Here is an 18,006-nt window from a genome sequence, read left to right on the forward strand (position 1 = left end):
AGAACATAGCATGTCCTGGGTCGTGTGGATCCTTTATGATTGCTACTGCTCTCCGATGGCCGTGTTCCATGGAGATTTTCTCAATATTGAGGAGAGTACTGCCTGTGATGTACTGGGCTGTGTCCACTACTTTATGCAGGGCTTTCTGCTTGGAGTTATTGATGCACCCATGCCAGGCTGTGATGCAGTTCATCAGCACACTTTCTACTACACATCTGTAGAAGTTTGCCAAGGTTTCCAATGTCATACAAAAGCTTGCAAACTCATGAAGAAGTAGAGGTGCTGATGTACTTTCTTCACAATGACCTTGGTGTGCTGAGTCCAGGGGAGGTCCTCTGAGATGGTGACTCCCAAGAATTTATATTTGCTCACCCTCTCCATCTCTGATTTCCCCATCCCCCCCATGATAACTGGATCATTCATCTCTGATTTTTTTTCCTTCCTGAAGTCAACAATCAACTCCTTGGTTTTAATGACATTGAATGAGAGGTTGTTATCAGTACACCATTCAGACACTTCCTTTGTGCTGACTCATTTCCCCTTTTTAATGCAGCCCACTACTGTATCTGCAGCAAATTTGTCAATGGTGTTGTTATTCCAAGCCACTCAGTCATAGGTGAAAAGCAAGTAGAGCAGGACTAAGTGTGCAGTCATGTGGTACTCTAGTGCTAATGGAGATTGTGGAGGAAATGGTCATACGAATCCCCACTGATTGTGGTCTAGAGGTGTGAAAATCCTGGAACCAATTGCACAGTGAAGTGTTGAAGCCCAGGTCTTAGAGTTTGATGATCAATATTTTGAAGAGATAATGATGTTGAATGCTGAACTATAGTGTATACATCTTTGCTGTCCAGGAGTTCTACAGTTTTGTGTAGAGGCAGTGAGGTGGCATCAATCATAGATCTGTTGCTACGATAGGAAAATTGGAATGGATCCATGTCGCCACTCAGACAGGAGCTGATGTGCTTCAACACCAGCCTCTCAAAACACTTCTTCACTGTTGATAGTCACTGGTTGATAGTCATTTCAGCAGGTTACCACACTCTTCTTTGGCTCTGGTCCTATTGAGGCCTGTTTGAAGCAGGTGGGTACCACATTCAGACAGAATAAGATGTGAAGATATCCATGAATATGGATATCTTTGGCCGACTTGCACCAGTTGATTCTGAGATTTGGAATAAATGAGTGGTCAGATTTGCAATGTAGTTTAATACGAAAAAAAATTTCCTCACCTTCAGACCATGAGGATTAGAAAGAACTTCTCCACCACAATTGCCATCAGTACTGGAGCACCACAGGACTGCGTTCTTAGCCTCCCTGCTCTACTCACTTTACAGTTTATATCCACGGCTTGATTTGACAATAACACCATCTACAAATTTGCCGACAATGTAGTCATAATTCGAAAAAAAACTTCAAGCAATAGCAAGTCTTTGTTAATGCTGATGGCATGGGCAAATTTCCATGTAATGCATGTAATTTCCTGCCTGAAACTAGTTTCTATGAAGAGGGAATTGCAGCAGAGGGAACCAAGATGAAATTTAGTGACGATTTCCAAAAATACATTCCTCGTTAAATGAGGACTTGTTCTTGGTGTTGAGTTCTTTTGGTCATGTCTTAACTATCTAAATTGATCCATTTGATGAAATTAGGTCTGTATCCTTCTATACTTTGACTATTTTAAGTCCTTGTCTAAATGTTCGTTAAATGTTGCGATTGTATCTGACCCCACTTCCATCTCTGGCAGTAAGTTCCAGAGGTTTAAAAAAAAAAGAGCTACTACAGGAATTGCCTTCCTCTTGTCTTTTTTGATACACCTTCCATAGGGGAAAAAAAGAGTCTGTCTGTTGTATGTACTTCTCTTATAGTTTTATGTACCACTAAACTGGTCACTCCTCAGCCTCCTTCATTCGGGTTACCCACCCTTTCCCAAAATTGATAGGATAGATAATGAAATATGGAAATGTTGAAAGCTAAAGATCACAGATTTAAGGTTAAGAAGGATTGAGTGAATCCAAGGAATAGTGGTTGGAATTTGTAATATCCTGCTTGATGAGGTGGTGGAGATGGATACTCTTGCATTTCATTAGTATACAGGTGAGTACTTGAATCGCCACAGCATGCAAGACTATGAGCCAAATCATACTAAATGGGGTAAGTAGAACTGTTGTTAAGTGGTTTCATGGATATGGCGGACTTGACTGTTGATTCTGTATCCTGTGACTCTTCGAGATGACTTGTCAATTGATCTGAAACGGAACTCCCTCTACTAATCTATTGCCTAAAATGATCTCTGTCATATTAATTCCCCTTGGTGTTAATTAAAGTTAAAGTGAAAGCCCACCCATGACTGGATTTGATTCCATATTTGAGTGGTTCATGTTTGTTGTGCTGTTGGGGAGATGTGATCAAAGTCTCTATGTTGATTGTGGCTTTAGTTTCATTATGATAAATGTTTTGCCTTTTTTTTTGACAACCCACCCCCCCATCCAAACTTTACTGTCAAAAGCAAAATTGAATTAAGGATCCCATTTTTTTTTGGTTCTTGAAACTTTAGCAGAAAACAAAGACTTAAAATGAAGTACAGTTCATTGAATAATAAATTCTGTGCCTACTTTTTCTTTTGCTCCTTTCAACTTTTGCTGCTGTGTTGTGTATTTTGACCTTTACTCTGTGTTCTCTGGGGCAAAGGTACTATAAATGGAAAATTCTGGAAATTGCAGGTCTGGCACCATGTGTGGAGAGTGAACTACAGTAAATCTCTATGATCATTGACCTTTGATCAGAACATTAGATTTAAAAAATCTGACTTCCAGGTTTAATGTAAATAACGGAAAGAGCAATGACATGAATCTGTTCCAGTTCACCTATCGTAGCAATAGGTTTACAGCAGATTTCATCTCACTGGCTGTACACAAAGCCTTGGAGACCTGGACAGTAAAGATGCATACATTAGGATGCTCTTTATTGACTACAGTTTGCCATTTAACACTGTCATCCCCTCAAAACTAACCAGCAAACTCCAAGACCTAGAACTCAACACACTGTGTAATCAGATTATGAATTTCCTCACCTTCAGACCATGAAGATTGGAAAGAACTTCTCCACCACAATTGCCATCAGTACTGGAGCACCACAGGACTGCGTTCTTAGCCTCCCTGCTCTACTCACTTTACAGTTTATATCCACGGCTTGGTTTGACAATAACACCATCTACAAATTTGCCGACAATACCACGGTAGTGGGTTGTATAAAGAAAGGTGATGAGTTAGCATACAGTCGGGAGATTGAAAACTTTGCTAAATGGTGCACCAACAACAACCTTGTACTCAATGTCACCAAAACTGTTGACTTCAGGAAGGGAAAGCCAGAGTTATGCAATCAAGTGATCACTGGGGGAATCCGAGGTGGAGAAGGTGAGCAAATTTAATTTCTTGGGACTCAGTATCTTGAAAGATCTTTCCTGGACTCACACACAAATGGCATCATGAAAAAAGCACGTCAGCGCATCTACTTCAACAGTTCGCAGAAATCCTGGCAAATTTCTACAGCTATGTGGTGGAAAGTGCTGACCTGCTGCATCATGGTCTGTTATGGGCACAACAATACCCCTGAATGTCAAGTCCTATAAAAGGTAGTGGACACATCCCAGGCAAAACCCTTCCAACTATCGAGAACATCTACAGGGAATGCTGCTGTCAGAGAACAGCAGCAATCATCAAGGATCCACACCACCCAGCACACGCTGTGTTCTGCTGGTGCCAACAGGAAAGAGGTATAGGTGCCACAACACTCACCTCACCAGGTTCAGGAACAGCTGCTACCCCTCCACCATCAGATGACTCAACAACAAATTCAATCAGGGGCTCATTTGAGGATTCTTACTTGTGCACTTTATTGAATTTTTAAAAAATTCTCTTTGTACTGCACAATCTATCTGTTTCCAGTTCTTTATTTGTTTACATGTATTCACTTTGTACAGTTTTTTTTTGGTGCTATCACAAAGTGGTAATTCTGCCGCGCTTACAGGAAAAAGAATCTCAGGGTTGCATGTGATGTCATGTATGTACTCTAACAATAAATCTGAAATCTGAATAATAGATGATTGAAATCTATTTACTGGACTTAAAATGATCAAAAATGACGTCTCATTTTGCAGTACAATATTGGATGACATTTAATCTGAACTAGGTTTCAAAAGCATTGAAAGATGATCTTTACAAATGTGTTTAGTATTAAGTGCATTGCATGAAATTGGTTTATCAAATCACTGGTGAAAGTCCAGAGACTCATTTAATTGAATTTCACCGCCTCACAAATTGTGTTTGTGTTAAATCAAACATAGAAGTAGAACAAATGTAGTTTGAATTTTGAGATAGCAAGTCTATTTTGTGTGAAATCTTCATATTCAGACAAAATATCTTCATGGATTATTGCATGAAAAAAGCATTTACATTTGTAAACTAATATAAATTGTGTAACACTGCTTATTTAGTGGGGTTTCTGAATTTTCCATCTATAGGTTGAATTGGATGGAACATCGGTGAGAATGTATCAAATCTACATTTAAATAAAGTATGTCCGTATTCCTGTGTTGGTTCTTGTATCCTATGCATACATGAAAGGGCTGCAGGCAATGGTTAGATGCCAACAACATGTAATTAATCCAATTTTTCACCACCATTTTAAGGAGTCCTCTGAGATTGAGGAAGATCTACTTCTCTAGTTCTGTTGGTTTTGATATGGCCAACATGTGTGTCAGGAGGTTCTTGATGGGATGAATGGTGAGTAGTTTGGAAGTTCGTGCACTCCTTCAATCTGTGCTGGAGCTCTGAGAGTCCTGATAAATTAGTTTGAAATTCTCAATCCTATCCCAAATGCCTTTTTTTTTTGGATTTTTGAGTAGGTATGGGCCAGTAATTCTCTTAAATCTTTGGGAATATTTTACTTTACAGGAGGCTTTGAGAACCTTCTTGAACCATTTCATCTGCTCACCTGAATCTCTTGTGAATATTGTATTTTTTTGTGAGTCAGGTGCTTGGCAAGTATAGAATGTGACATGACAGTTGGAGCTGACTGTGTCTAATGAGGGCTTGGGTGTTGGGGATGTTGGGTCTGTGTGGCCTGGAATACAATGATGCTTCCATCCACCCAAGGCTGTTCCCATCAGCCATCCTGTTATTTTGCCCAGACTGTTGCTGAGGGAATATAAATCAATAACCATGCATGGCACAGGATGGAGTTTATTCTGATGTGGAGAATATGGAGCAGTCTTGGAGCTGGATAGTAAAGAAAGAGCATGGGGTGGATTTGAGGTGGAGATGTGAGTTGGGAGAAAGTGTGCATGGGATGGGGAGGAACAGTCTGCTAGATGAATGTGGAGGAAGGGTGCTGTGTCTCAATTGAAATAGGAGTAAGGGGCAAAGAGTTGCTATTTGTAGGCACCACTGTCCCTTTATGCTTCTAAGCATTTAGTGAGAACATGTCTCTTGGGTGATTGGAAATAAACAAACATAGCATTAAATTAAAAAGAAAGGATGGTGTACTGTTTGTCAATTGAATTGTTTTGCTTCAGTTTTCCAGATGTCAGTGTTTTGCACATGAGTTAATTAGTCCAAAGTCTTGTGCATCAGATTATGCATATATACTGTCTTACTTTTGACCCAAGATTTAGGAAAAGCCTCGAGCACCAGATATTTATATTTAAAATATATATTTCAAAATCTCTCTGTGCTTGGTTTTTACCTCATAATTGAGGATGGCCGATTTTAATTACTCAAGTTCAGTGAGTTTTAAAGGGCAGTCTCTTCCACAAGTGGAGCATGTGGTGGCTGATGGGAGGGTTGTGTGCTGGTTTTAAGGTAACATGACATCAGCAATGCTTTTTGTTAGTTTCTTTTGCAAGTTGATCATATTTTCATTGCTGATATCTTGAATTTGAATATTTTTGTGATTATGTATAATATTGTAAGGATGTGTTTTTGGTGACTTTAATATTTTTCATTGAGGAACAATGTGAGTCAAAATACTTGAACTGTAATGAAAAATGATTACAAATTACAGTACGTTTCTGATTACCCGAAAGCCACTTAACTGAAATTCTCAGTTATCCAAAAACAATTTCGGTGGCAAGGTGTAAACAAAAAGATCTTTTCTTAAATTTATGCATTTATCTTATTTTGTAAGTCGAGATCACAATTTTCTGGTAAGAAATAAACATTATTCCATGCTTGAAAAACCTACAATTGTTTTTTTTCTTATTTGACCACTGATACAAGTTGTCTGTTGATGGTACTGGGCTGCTTAAAGCAATTTCTTAGTTCTCTGAAAAATCTGGTTATCTGAAAAACATCCAGTCCCAAACATTTTGGGTCATTGGAATCGGAAGCGTACTGTAGTAGATTTTCTGCTGCTTCCCACCCACCCCCACTTTGGTTTTTCAATAAGCCTTTCATGAATACCCTTTGAGTTTCTCGATCACAAAAACATCATGACAAACAAATCATTAATTTTTTTGTTCTTATTTTGTTTCAAAGGTTCACCAAGAATCTTTCACCAGATAAGATTAATTTGAGTACTTTGAAAGGTGAAGGTCAATTGACCAACTTGGAGCTCGATGAAGAGGTATTACAAAATATGCTGGATTTACCAACATGGTTGGCAATCACCAGAGTGTTCTGTAACAAGGCTACAATTCGGGTAAGAAATTTGCTCTATTATAGAATTGCATCAACCATGTTCCATGAAGTCATCTTAAGATTTAATAATATGTTGTGTCCAATGTTTCCACAGTGAAAATGTGGAATTTGCCAGTTCCCTGCAATCAAATCCTCTGCGTGGGAGGCAACCAAAGATCAGTTACTTGGGCAAGCCCTTAAAATAGGATCAAAATACATTGAAATTATAGCAAGGTCATTTAACCTGTGTGAAAAGAAAATGAAAGAAAGCTTGGACACTAATAACTTTCTAGCCTGTATTATTAATGGACATAATATGAAATTGAAAACATGGTGGGATCTCGTGTAGCGGGTGAGCACCACACTATTACAGCATCAGCGACCTGGGTTTGAATCTGGTGCTGTCTTTAAGAAGTTTGTTCATTCTTCTTGTGGCTGCGTGGATTTCATTTAGGCACTCTGGTTTCCTCCCACCCTCTATAACATGGGGTTTGTAAGTTAATTGATGTATTTGGGTGGCCTGCATTCATGGGCTGGAAGGGCCTGTTACTGTGCTGTCCCTCTAAATTTTGAAAGAAAGTATGGTGTCTTTTGAGGCATTAAAACAAAAATTAAAAGCGTTCTGGGTTCTATGCTTCATGATGAAGATTAATTTTAATGCACTCAAATTGACATGACTTCTGTGTTTCAGTTAATTTGTCTTTTCTCTCACCAATCTTCTAGATTTGTTTCTTCAACAAGTTCCAGTCAAGTAATATTAACCATTTCTTTATTTGTCTTGCACTGTTGAAAATGTTACCAGCCTTCAAATGTGAAATATGTTAGCTGCTTGAAATGTAGAAAATTCAACAGATTATTTTCAGATGTTTTGCATCCTGAAGAAGAGAAAACCTGATCCTCGAGAGAAGTTGAATTTCTGCGTTGATGTATTTCTTTGTACCCATATCCCATGGCTCCATTATTTTGCTGAGTTTGGCAGTGTGCACTTGTGAAGACTTTGGATGTGCTTGGATATGCCTTTGTCATAAATACTTTTGATTTTTATGTAGTCAGGAGGAGAGAAGTACAGAAGAAACCAAAACTTGACTGCTTCACAGGGAATGGAGCTTATAAACCTTGAGTAGAGTCCTATGGGGGTCATAGATGAAAAAGAAAAAAGGTTGAGAATGGCTGAGTTAGACTTCCTGTTATAAGCCTCATTTAGCAATACCCCATGTGGGAAACTGCATGTACAATTGGAGACACAATGTTCTTGTTTTATTGCTGGGCCATACTGCAGCAGAGGATCATTAGGGGACATGGGTGCAATGACTCTTCCTTGTTCTAGTGGTCAAATTGGGCATAGAAAGCAATGAGTTCATCTGTCTCCTCCTGCACCGAATTTGGTTTGGTGGAAGGTTATCTCATTTCGGCCCTGCCACTGCTGTCCGGTATCCTTTGTTGTTTCCAGTTTCATCCAAAATCTCCACTTCACCCGGGTGATAACTTTTCGAAGGCTGTACTTTCCTTTGTGATATGTTTTGGATCTCCGGACTTAAATGCCTGTGATCTGGCTCTCAGCAGGATTCTGATTTTGTTGCTCATCCAGGGCTCCTGGTGAGGGAAAAACTTGAATGATTTGGTGGGGGACACACTTGTCAACAGCTGTTTTGATAAGGTCTGTAATGACACTGGTGTAAACATTTATATCCTCAGCTGAGTTCTTGAACATAACCCAATCGACTGATTTGAGACAGTCCTGTAACTGTTCTTCAGCCTCTGGAGGATGTTCTGGTCTCTAGAGCTTCTCCTTTTGGACTCAGCTGAATGTAGGCAGAAGGAGCACACCCAGGTGATCTGACGTGTTAAAGTGCAGCCTTAGAAAAGAACATAAGGTTCCTTACCTTGGTATTGCAGTGATCAACAGCAGGATACACGCTGGTGGTAATTGGGGAGCGTTTTTCTCAAGACAGGCCTGGTTAAAGTCACCGACTATAATTGTAGTGTGTCAGGGTGGGCTGTCTTTTGTTTACTGACTACACCATGCAGCTCTGCAAGTGCCTGTTTATAATCAGTGTAGTGAGGTCTATTGAGATTTACTCTAGGACAACAAAGCCAGAGTTTGACATAACCCCCAACGTCCATGCACCAGCTGGTCTTAACTAAAAAAAACACACACCGCCCCCTCTCTCTGTGCCAGACTTTTGAGTTCCAAACCAGTCTGTGATTGGTGAAACCCTCTGGTTTCTGAATGCAAATAGTGAAACCTACAATTGACTTTTTCCCAGTTAAGTCACAGTAGTGTATTAGACTTGGACTGTACACAATAGGGGGGTGTTCTTCAGAAAATTACCAGAGCAGCATGGAATGACTATGTCTGCTGTTTGCTATGGATACCAACTAAACAGTAAGAACACTCTTGAATGAAAAATGATGCACAGCCAAGAGAAGTAGTAGTGTTCCAAGATATCTGAAGCTGACCAATGATCCTTGCTCCTCTTTCCTCATCCTCTCACCCATATTCTCACCGAAATTTGGCTGTATTCGATGTTGGTTGAGATTAACCCCCAAAATTGATTATTTTATTCCAAGAGATGTGGGGTTCAATGCTTATGTAAAATAAAGAGATTTGACCGTTCCATTGCCAATTTGGCTGAATTACATCTGCACTATTTTGATTCTGCTCTCCAATCAAGCTGATCATTGTTCACAGTTATCAGGAATTGCAAAGATGTCCTCAGATCTCCAAACCTATTTTCTTGAACTGACCAAGAAGAAAAGTTTTTGACAAAAAAGTTTAAAAAAAAAAGGCATTTAATTAATAGAAGAATGAGGGAATGTATTTGAGAAGTACACCAAGTTTGGGGAAATACATAAATGGAAAGATAATAAAATATGTGTGGTAACAGGGGGACCTTAAGATGTATGACCACATTTGGCACCATGTTCTGATATGTTGATTAAAGGTCGGACAAAATGCATTGCAGTCTTATGGAGGCATAGAAAATAAAGCCTGGAAGCATGAACTCTGTAAAATGCTTGTTTATTCACATGTCCAATTCTGTCTCTGCCTTGCAAGAGAGCAATGTAGAGCAGATTGATAGAGCTGAATAATCGTAGCTATGAGAAAGTAAGAATTTCAGTGCATGTACTATATGTATGACAATAAACTCCTTATCGTATTGGAAAGGCTGTGATTTTTTTTTTCTCTTTGAACCGAGGAAGCCGGGGGAGCCTTAATTTGTGTTTTGATGATGGACTTGTTTCCTTCAGCAAAGCTGGGGGAAAATACTCCAATAGTACTGATTTAAAGCAATTAGTAAGATTAGAAGGGACTTCTTTTTTTTTACCAAGACTGATTGAGTGTGGAATTTAATGCCTGTAAGGATGACAGTCTGAAAACTTCCATCATGTGTACTTGAGGAGTTATTACTCACAGAACAATTTATCAAGTGCTTGACAGCAGGTCTAAAGAGTTAATGGATTTTTATTTCTCACAAAGAAAGACTACAATGTCATTGTTGTTTTGAGTCATTCAAGAAAAAGTCCATTCTAAAGTTGAGTTGAGTTTTCCATGGTTTATTAAACCTTATATAGGTTACTACATTATTACAACTTTCTTATATGGTACTAAAACTATGATAAAACAATTAAATTATATGTAAAATGATGCTTAAAACGGTCAATAAAAGTTTTCAGACCATTTCAAGTCCTTCCATCTTTGCAGAATAAAGAAAGTCAAAAACTAGCTGTAATCTCAAAAATACAGAGAGCTTGAAGTTGATTCTTACTAGGAGGCAACATGAAATATGTCAACATCTACTGGCTGCTTGCAAGTTACAATTTATTTTAACTAATAATCACCCTGTCTACCTGTGCCTCTAATTTTGAGGAACTATGTACTGTACCCAATTCCTGTGACAAGCCACTGGTAACAACCCTCCAATATCACACTGAGATTCCTTCCACAAAACCATTTTTATTTCCCACCCTACCATTGTCTGACTCCTTAATGAACTTCACATAAAATTACACTGCTTTTGCTCTATAACTGCACAGTCTTGTTATTTCCCATATAAAAAAGTCATGCTATCAGTCTTTGCCATCCCAAATGCAAGTAGATCCTGTCTCTGAGAAACCTTCCAGTTACTTGTAAAGAACCAGTTCACCAGCCTTGTCCTTGTAGCCTTTTATAAGCAAAGGTATGGCTTTAGCCATTCTCATATCTTCTGGCATCTCACCTGTGGCTAATAAATATCCCTCTCAGAGTCTCCACAGTTTCTTCCCTAGCTTGCCATGATGTCCAAGGATAGCTTTGGTCAGGTCCTGAGGATTTTTGTACATTTCATACATCGCGGGCATATCCTATTCTGTTATGTAAGGTTTCACTATTTACTTCCTCATGTCTAACATCCACAACTTTTTAAAAAAATGGTAAACACACATATATTAATTTATGACCTCTTCCCATCTCCTGCATCTATCTAAGGCTCCTGTTCTTGTTTATACTTCTGCTCTTAATATCCTTTTAGAACTTCTTGGGAGTTATATTGAGATTTCACTCGCATACAAGACAAACCAGATAACTTGGTTATTGTGAAGTCAAGGTGTGGTTCAGTTATTTTGTAAGGACTGCATTCTAAATATAGATGTTTAAGGTCATTATAGTGACTTAGATTACTCACTTTTTGGTTTTAAAAAAAAATCTCCTCCTTTGCACATAAGATGCCTTGCTTCTTGGCGCATAGTCCATCAGTGCAAAGTGTCCTCTAGTAATAAGACGAAACAATTCTTCATCCTGTGATGAACCTAAAGACAATCATTAGTTGTTGATTCACTTTCAAGAATACATCAGAGTGGAGATTCAGTCTGACCTCAGGAAAAACAGAAGATTAGTAGACAAAACCCTTCAAGGTTGAGTTTTGACAAAAGGTCAAGAATTTTTATCTTCCATTGATGCTGTTCAATGCTCTGAGTTCTTCCAGCAGATATTTTGTTCCACATCCCTGTATTTGAAGTCTCCTGTGTCTTTCTTAATTAAATAAATCTTGGTCAATTGTCTATTGCTCCATACTTTTGAGAGGAATTTTGTTTAAACTTTTATCATTCTTGCCAAGATCAACTAACTTGACATGTACCTGCCAATTATATATGGCTCTTCTCTGGACTTCTGGAGCCTTTGAGGAAGCAAAACAGGTAAGTCAATTATATAGTTTTAAAAAAAATAAAAATATAAAATCCTGGAAGCTTTGAATAAAGTCTGTATAAATCTCTTTTTCTTTACTTTGTCCTCAAACCTTTTAGCGTCATGAAATTGTGCTGAGGCTCAGTGCTGGTATCTCTAGGGTTCCAGCTGTTACCTGTTGACCACTATTCAGCTCTGGATCTGTGCAGTCAGATACGATAACTCCTGCTCAGTTTGGACTTTGCAGTGGTGCTTTTTTTTACTTTTAAGGATCAAGCCAAGCTGGGGACTAAAATTTTTTGACACCAGAGTTCAATTCAACGTTGGCAATTGAGTCAACATTGAGAGATTGCATCCTATTTTTAAACATCATGAACACAATAGCTAGTATCTGCACAAATTTCCACAACAGCAGAGGTTAAATTATTAACATTTGACCATCACACCAGATAAGCTTGTTTTCATCCACTTGAATGAATTCTGTCTGTTCTCCAGGAGGTTGCCAGCCTAAAATTTCTACTTAATAATGGGCATGGCTTCATGTTGCAATCTTCTGATTTGTCATTGAGAACACCATCACTAACTGTGGTTAGAACAAGCATAATAGCAATTTCTTGTATTTTATCAAATCATCAATTTGGTATTTAAAAATTGACATCTGTAACATTTTCTACATTGTAATCTTCATTCTTCAAAGTATTTGCAATAATTTGGTGGGTTCCAGTTTCTACTTTTGAAATGTCAATTTTTTTGATGTAATTGGTTTTATACCTGATTGGTGATGGGAAACATGTATTGCAGATGAAAGATTTGATAGGCTGATGATGTTAAAAACAAAAATGATACCACAATTGATATTAATTTACTTGGAGGAAATATCTGATCTCAATCCATGAGGACAATTTTGAAGCATGCCTAGATCCTGATGTTTCAGTAACTTTTTTGTGCATCGATCGTCGTAATCTTAATTGTGAAATGACATTCTGGTACCTTTTCTAAGTTGATAGGAATGACTGTGGAATTTAATTTGAAAGGTCTCATTAATAAATTGCAAAACATAGGGAAAAGTTGAATGCAGCCACCTAGAAAAGAGGCATATTTATTTCTTTTGGATTGAGATTCAATATATAGTTGAAAAAATTGATAAGCTAATAGAGTAATTAATTCTCCTTCTTTCTTTCAGATACATTGGACTAAACTGAAGACTCATCCAATCTGCCTGGTAAATTTTCATTTCATAACAATTAAATATAAATGAACGTGTGTCAAATGCTCAAGTTTCTGACAAGACACCAAAAAAAAACTAATAGAATAGCTTAGTTTATACATTAAGTTCATTATTTTGGGCAGTATTTTAATCTGCATATGTCTATCTTCCAGTGCACTCATGAGGGAAATGGGTGTTCTGTTGTTTCATTACTCAGTTCAAGTTAGCATTTTTGAAGATCTGATCTACAGCCAGTGTGGTGTGTTTTGGGCCTCATTAATGTCACCAAGAGGGGGAAAGTACTGTTTTTTTTGGAGACCAATCTTTGCAATGTCCTAATTCCAGCTATTTCCTTTCCATTATAATATCAGACATTTGGTGTCATTGTAAAAGTGTTTAGTTCTTTTTGTGACTCCTGTCCCGATGCAGAAGAACCTGGACAATACTCAGGCAAGAACTAAGAAGTGGCAACGAGTATTTGTGTCATGATACTTTTTTGATATGAATGTTTAACCATCTCCTTTTGACATTGTTACCATCATTAAGCTCCAGACCTTCAAATTCTTGATTAATGACTTCCCTTATAAATTAATAAATCCCATGACAAATTAATAACTTCCCTTATGATGTTGTATAAATACTGGGAATTGATTTTGCCGCAGTAGCATTTAAATGTTTGCTTTTGAAAAAAAAACATAGATTGTCCTGATAAGGGCAAATTAAATAAGGAAATAGCATGTGTTTAACATCTAATATATGAATGGTTCAGAACTAGTTCCCACTGTTATTGCTGCTGCACTTTGACTTTGGAGCCATTCATGATGCACTTATAATTATGGAACAGTTATTTCACCTAAATTGCAGGTAATTCCAGTTTGTGTGCCACCAGATTTATGATTTACGCACTAGGTTAGAGGTCTACTTTCACCAGCCTTTCAAGACTATGCTCTGATGTTGGACTGCTGTGGAGTTCAGCAGGAATTTGTGATCGTTCATCAGCGCTAATGGTGGAGAACCTGCCTGCAGAGCTTGCACCCAGATTAAACTTTGCATAGGAATGGCTTCTCCATCCATTTGAGCGAATGGGTTGTCACTGAGTGATTTTAATTGGATTTTAAATGTATAAATATTTTCAGATCTTTCATACTTTGAATGCCAGGGGACACAAAGCTTTCTAAATACTTGACAGGTGGCTGAATCATAAGATTTGTGTGATCTTATAGTTATAGCTGTTCCATTAGCAATGTTTGTTTAACCCCTTCCTGCTCATTCACCTCATGTAATATCTTGTCCTCACAAAATTTTGCTACTGACTCGGTGGTTACTGCTGAAGTAATATTGAAAATCAGATGTAATTGTCTTTGAAAAGCCCAATGATACTATAAGATCATGCAGTAAGTGTGTTGTTGCAATGAAATTTTGGATTGGTATAATTGTTTGTGGGACTGTAAATTTTTTTAATTGACTACCATGCCACAAAAAATATCCAAGGAGCTGTGTGGATCGCATCAATTGGGATGTTGAGGGTTTTTTATATTGTCTTCACCTAGTTCCTGGATAAGGTGGAAATGGAGATGAGAACCTGCGAAGAGCCTCGCCCTCCAAATGGACCATCTCCTATTGCCACAGCTGCAGGACAGAGGTGAGACGTGAAGATGAGAATCATTCAGGAAAAATTACTACAGTAGAAATGTATCAAATCCCGCTGCATCTTTGTTTTCTTCAGTTATAAAACTTCTTAGATGTCAGGCATTTTTTTTGTAAAAATCGATATTTTTTCTTTGCAAATAGTTGATAGTTTGTCCTTTGCTCCTCTTTTAAAAAGTGAACAAGTAAACATTGTCTCTTATAATTGATGTTAAATGTAATTAGTTTCAGTTAATAACTTAACATTGTATTCTTCTTCTAGTGAGTACAGCTTTGCTGAAAAGGTTGTGGAAGGCATCTCCCTCTCTGTGAATTCCATCATCATTAAAATCAAAGCAAAAGCTTTTAACGCATCTTTTGAGTTGTCGCAGCTGCAAATATATAGTGTAAATACAAGTTGGCAGCAAAATGACTTGCGGTTCACCCGAATATTAGACTCTCAACGTGGCGAGGTAAATTGTGACTTTCTTTTGGAATTGGTCCTGCTTCTTTTGTTATTTTATTGTGAGATATTTGAATTTCTTTTAAATGGCAGGTTCAAATTTTGTTTGACAAGGACCATTGAGTCGTTTAAGAATGAGCATCAAATTCTGGCACGGGACACAGATTTGTGTAACCATGTGTTTCTGCAGAAAACATAACCTGCATCTTTCCAAAGACACCATGAACTTGAGTACTGGGAAAGTGAATAAATGGTATGTGTTGGGAGTAGGCAAAAAGACAAGTTTATATATCACTGTGGCATCTGTGAACATTGAATGAAGTTTGACAATATGGAATACAAGTCTTGCATTTTGCAAACCTTGAAATTTCAAGAATATTAATTTAAAAAAAACTGATTAACTTCTGGAAAATGAATTCATTACCTTTGGATGGTATGGTCTCCTCCAGACTGTGCTGAAATTGCCAAATGTACCATTAAATTGTGAGAAACCAACTCTATATCTTGGGGTAAAACAGGAAAGACTGCAGTTGCTGTTACTGTAGTGCAATGCACAAAAACTGCTGGAGAAACTCAGCAGGTCGCGCAGCATTTATTCTACTGCAAAACACAAAAGTGCTGGTGGTGCTGTGTGACCTACTGAGCTTCTCCAGCAGTCTTTGTGCATTGCACTACAGATCCAGATCCAGAAGACTACGTCCCACTACCTTCTTGAGGGCAAACAATTCAACAAGCCATCCGCTAGCTCTTGAGTGACATCCTATCCTAACGTCACTTAATTTTTTTTGAGATCAAGAAAGCCCACATATTAGAGTTTGGTGAAGGAATGTGTTGATGACGTGTGATAAGCACATCCGCCAGACATATCCATGCTGCCTCGATTTACTTTTCTGCTCTTCTTGTGAACAATGTAACTTTATTAAACAGTCACCTTGTCTTTCATACCAGTGCCTACCAAGCAATGTATCAATGTGATTTTCTTAGAATATTAACAATGGAATTTTTTTTTCCCTGGCTCTAATTTGTATTAAAAATTATTTGGTGCTTATTTTTGCTGATTAATAGTTGAATTGATCCTCCTTTATTCAGGTTCTGACATTCAAAGAGATTACCTGGCAGATGATTCGTATAGAGGCAGATGCAATCCAGAATGAGGAACACGATATCCTCAGTGCACCAGTGAGACTCATCACAAACCAGTCCAAACTGAAAGTCAGCTTGAAGCGAAGGGTATGAAGGAGTAAATAATTGACAGAAATATTGCATGCATGCAACAATAAAATACTTGATAGGGTGAAATGGTTGAAATGCAGTTACTGATTTGTATTATCAATGTTTTTGTTTTGACCTATTTCCATTCTGGACATAATGTTACAGAAAAATCATCTGAAGATAAAGCCCACAAAAAGATGTGTGGTTAACCACAATGCTCTACTGCTTTCTAAATCGAATGCTTAGGCGTTTTATTGTTAAACACGATGAGAATATCATTTTCAGTTGGACAAATCATCAGTAAGCTTAGAGCAAATGCATTTTTAACCTACAAGTACCTATGTAAATGCATTGCTATTAATGTGAGAGGTTATAGTTTTTTTTTGTTTACGGCTTTGTTTGCAAAGTAAGCTTGAATTCTGTCACTTTATATTTGGATAAATAATTGCATGAATATTTGTGGGTGGAACAGCCTGTAATTTCAGTATCGTGTGACTGATAGAAAGATGAGTTTATTAGTATTTAACTGAATAACCAAACATGCCATAACTGCTGTTTATGCTTTGTTTCTAATCCTCTGTGTCTATCATGCCCACTCATTTTCCCATTTCACCCAACCTCCCCCTCCTCCATCCCAACATCCAACTTGTGTCTGTAACTGTAAAACTCAAAATCACTATCTGTCTTTTCAGAAATGCTGGTGGTTTGGCATCTGAATCATTGGGTGAAGTTTCCCATGTTCACTTTAAGCTCCCTGGATTCACTGGAAAATTTGTTATATTCTGACATATTTTAAAAGTAGGATGTTATCAAGTCCCTTATCATTAAAGTCCAGGTAATTTGTCAGTCTGGCACAAGCAAAGAACTGAACAAGTTGGATTCAGTTTTGCATCTTTTGGCAATTTGCAGACATCCCTATTGTTTGCATGGAGATCATTATTAAGGCTTGGAGAATACAGTACTTTGTTGATGAATCATTTCCTTGGAACTCCCATTTTCTTTTCAGCCTAGATATCGAACAGGATTTAAGATGATATTCTTGTTTGTTCTTGTTTCAACAGTTAAAAGATTGCAATGTAGTTGCCTCAAAACTGGTACTTGTATTGGATGATTTGTTGTGGGTTCTGACTGACTCTCAGTTGAAGGCAATGGCGCAGTATTCAAAATCTCTGAGTGAAGTCATAGAAAAATCTGCACAGCAAAGGAAGAGTATGGCTTCTGCACCAACCCAGGTGATTGTTTTTCATTTGTTCCATTGGAGTCTTATTTTGTAATAAATACAAATTAGAATGATTGCGCATAAATTGATATGGCTTGTTACTTAATACATTCACAAATATAACAATGCAACTACTAGATTATCTATTTATAAAGAAAATTTATAATTTTAAAATTTTATGGAATTGAAATTTACTCAATGAAAACTTTCCAGTAACATTCCAAATGCTTACTAGAGGCTTCTTGAAATAATAATAGCCAAGCTATCCTGCAAACCGATTCTTTAATTTATGGAATCACTCCTATCCACGTGTGTAACGAAGCAGCAAATCCTTTAAATGCTAATAGCCTAAACTGAGAAAGCAAAACTTAGTTTGATTGAATGTTGTGAGTTTTGAAGTAGGATTTCTGACCTTGCCATTCCTCAAAATAGTTTAGT

The 18,006-nt window shown here is 37.6% G+C and overlaps 1 protein-coding gene across 4 annotated transcripts in view; it reads left to right on the forward strand.

Annotated features, from left to right (window-relative positions):
• bltp3b (bridge-like lipid transfer protein family member 3B) overlaps positions 1–18,006 on the forward strand; it is an 87,564-nt gene that overhangs the window by 13,274 nt on the left and 56,284 nt on the right. For 2 of the 4 annotated variants that reach the window (XM_069908314.1, XM_069908316.1), the window contains exons 2-7: positions 6,537–6,699; positions 13,025–13,063; positions 14,599–14,690; positions 14,958–15,147; positions 16,227–16,367; positions 17,411–17,581. In XM_069908314.1, the coding sequence (XP_069764415.1) occupies positions 6,537–6,699; positions 13,025–13,063; positions 14,599–14,690; positions 14,958–15,147; positions 16,227–16,367; positions 17,411–17,581 (796 nt within the window). Of the gene's footprint in view, positions 1–6,536; positions 6,700–11,773; positions 11,853–13,024; positions 13,064–14,598; positions 14,691–14,957; positions 15,148–15,268; positions 15,391–16,226; positions 16,368–17,410; positions 17,582–18,006 lie in introns of those variants that run through there. The other 2 variants (XM_069908315.1, XM_069908317.1) reach the window with 2 other exon arrangements.

The sequence above is a fragment of the Narcine bancroftii genome, chromosome 13 (assembly GCF_036971445.1).
Source record: "Narcine bancroftii isolate sNarBan1 chromosome 13, sNarBan1.hap1, whole genome shotgun sequence".
Lineage (NCBI taxonomy): Eukaryota > Metazoa > Chordata > Chondrichthyes > Torpediniformes > Narcinidae > Narcine > Narcine bancroftii.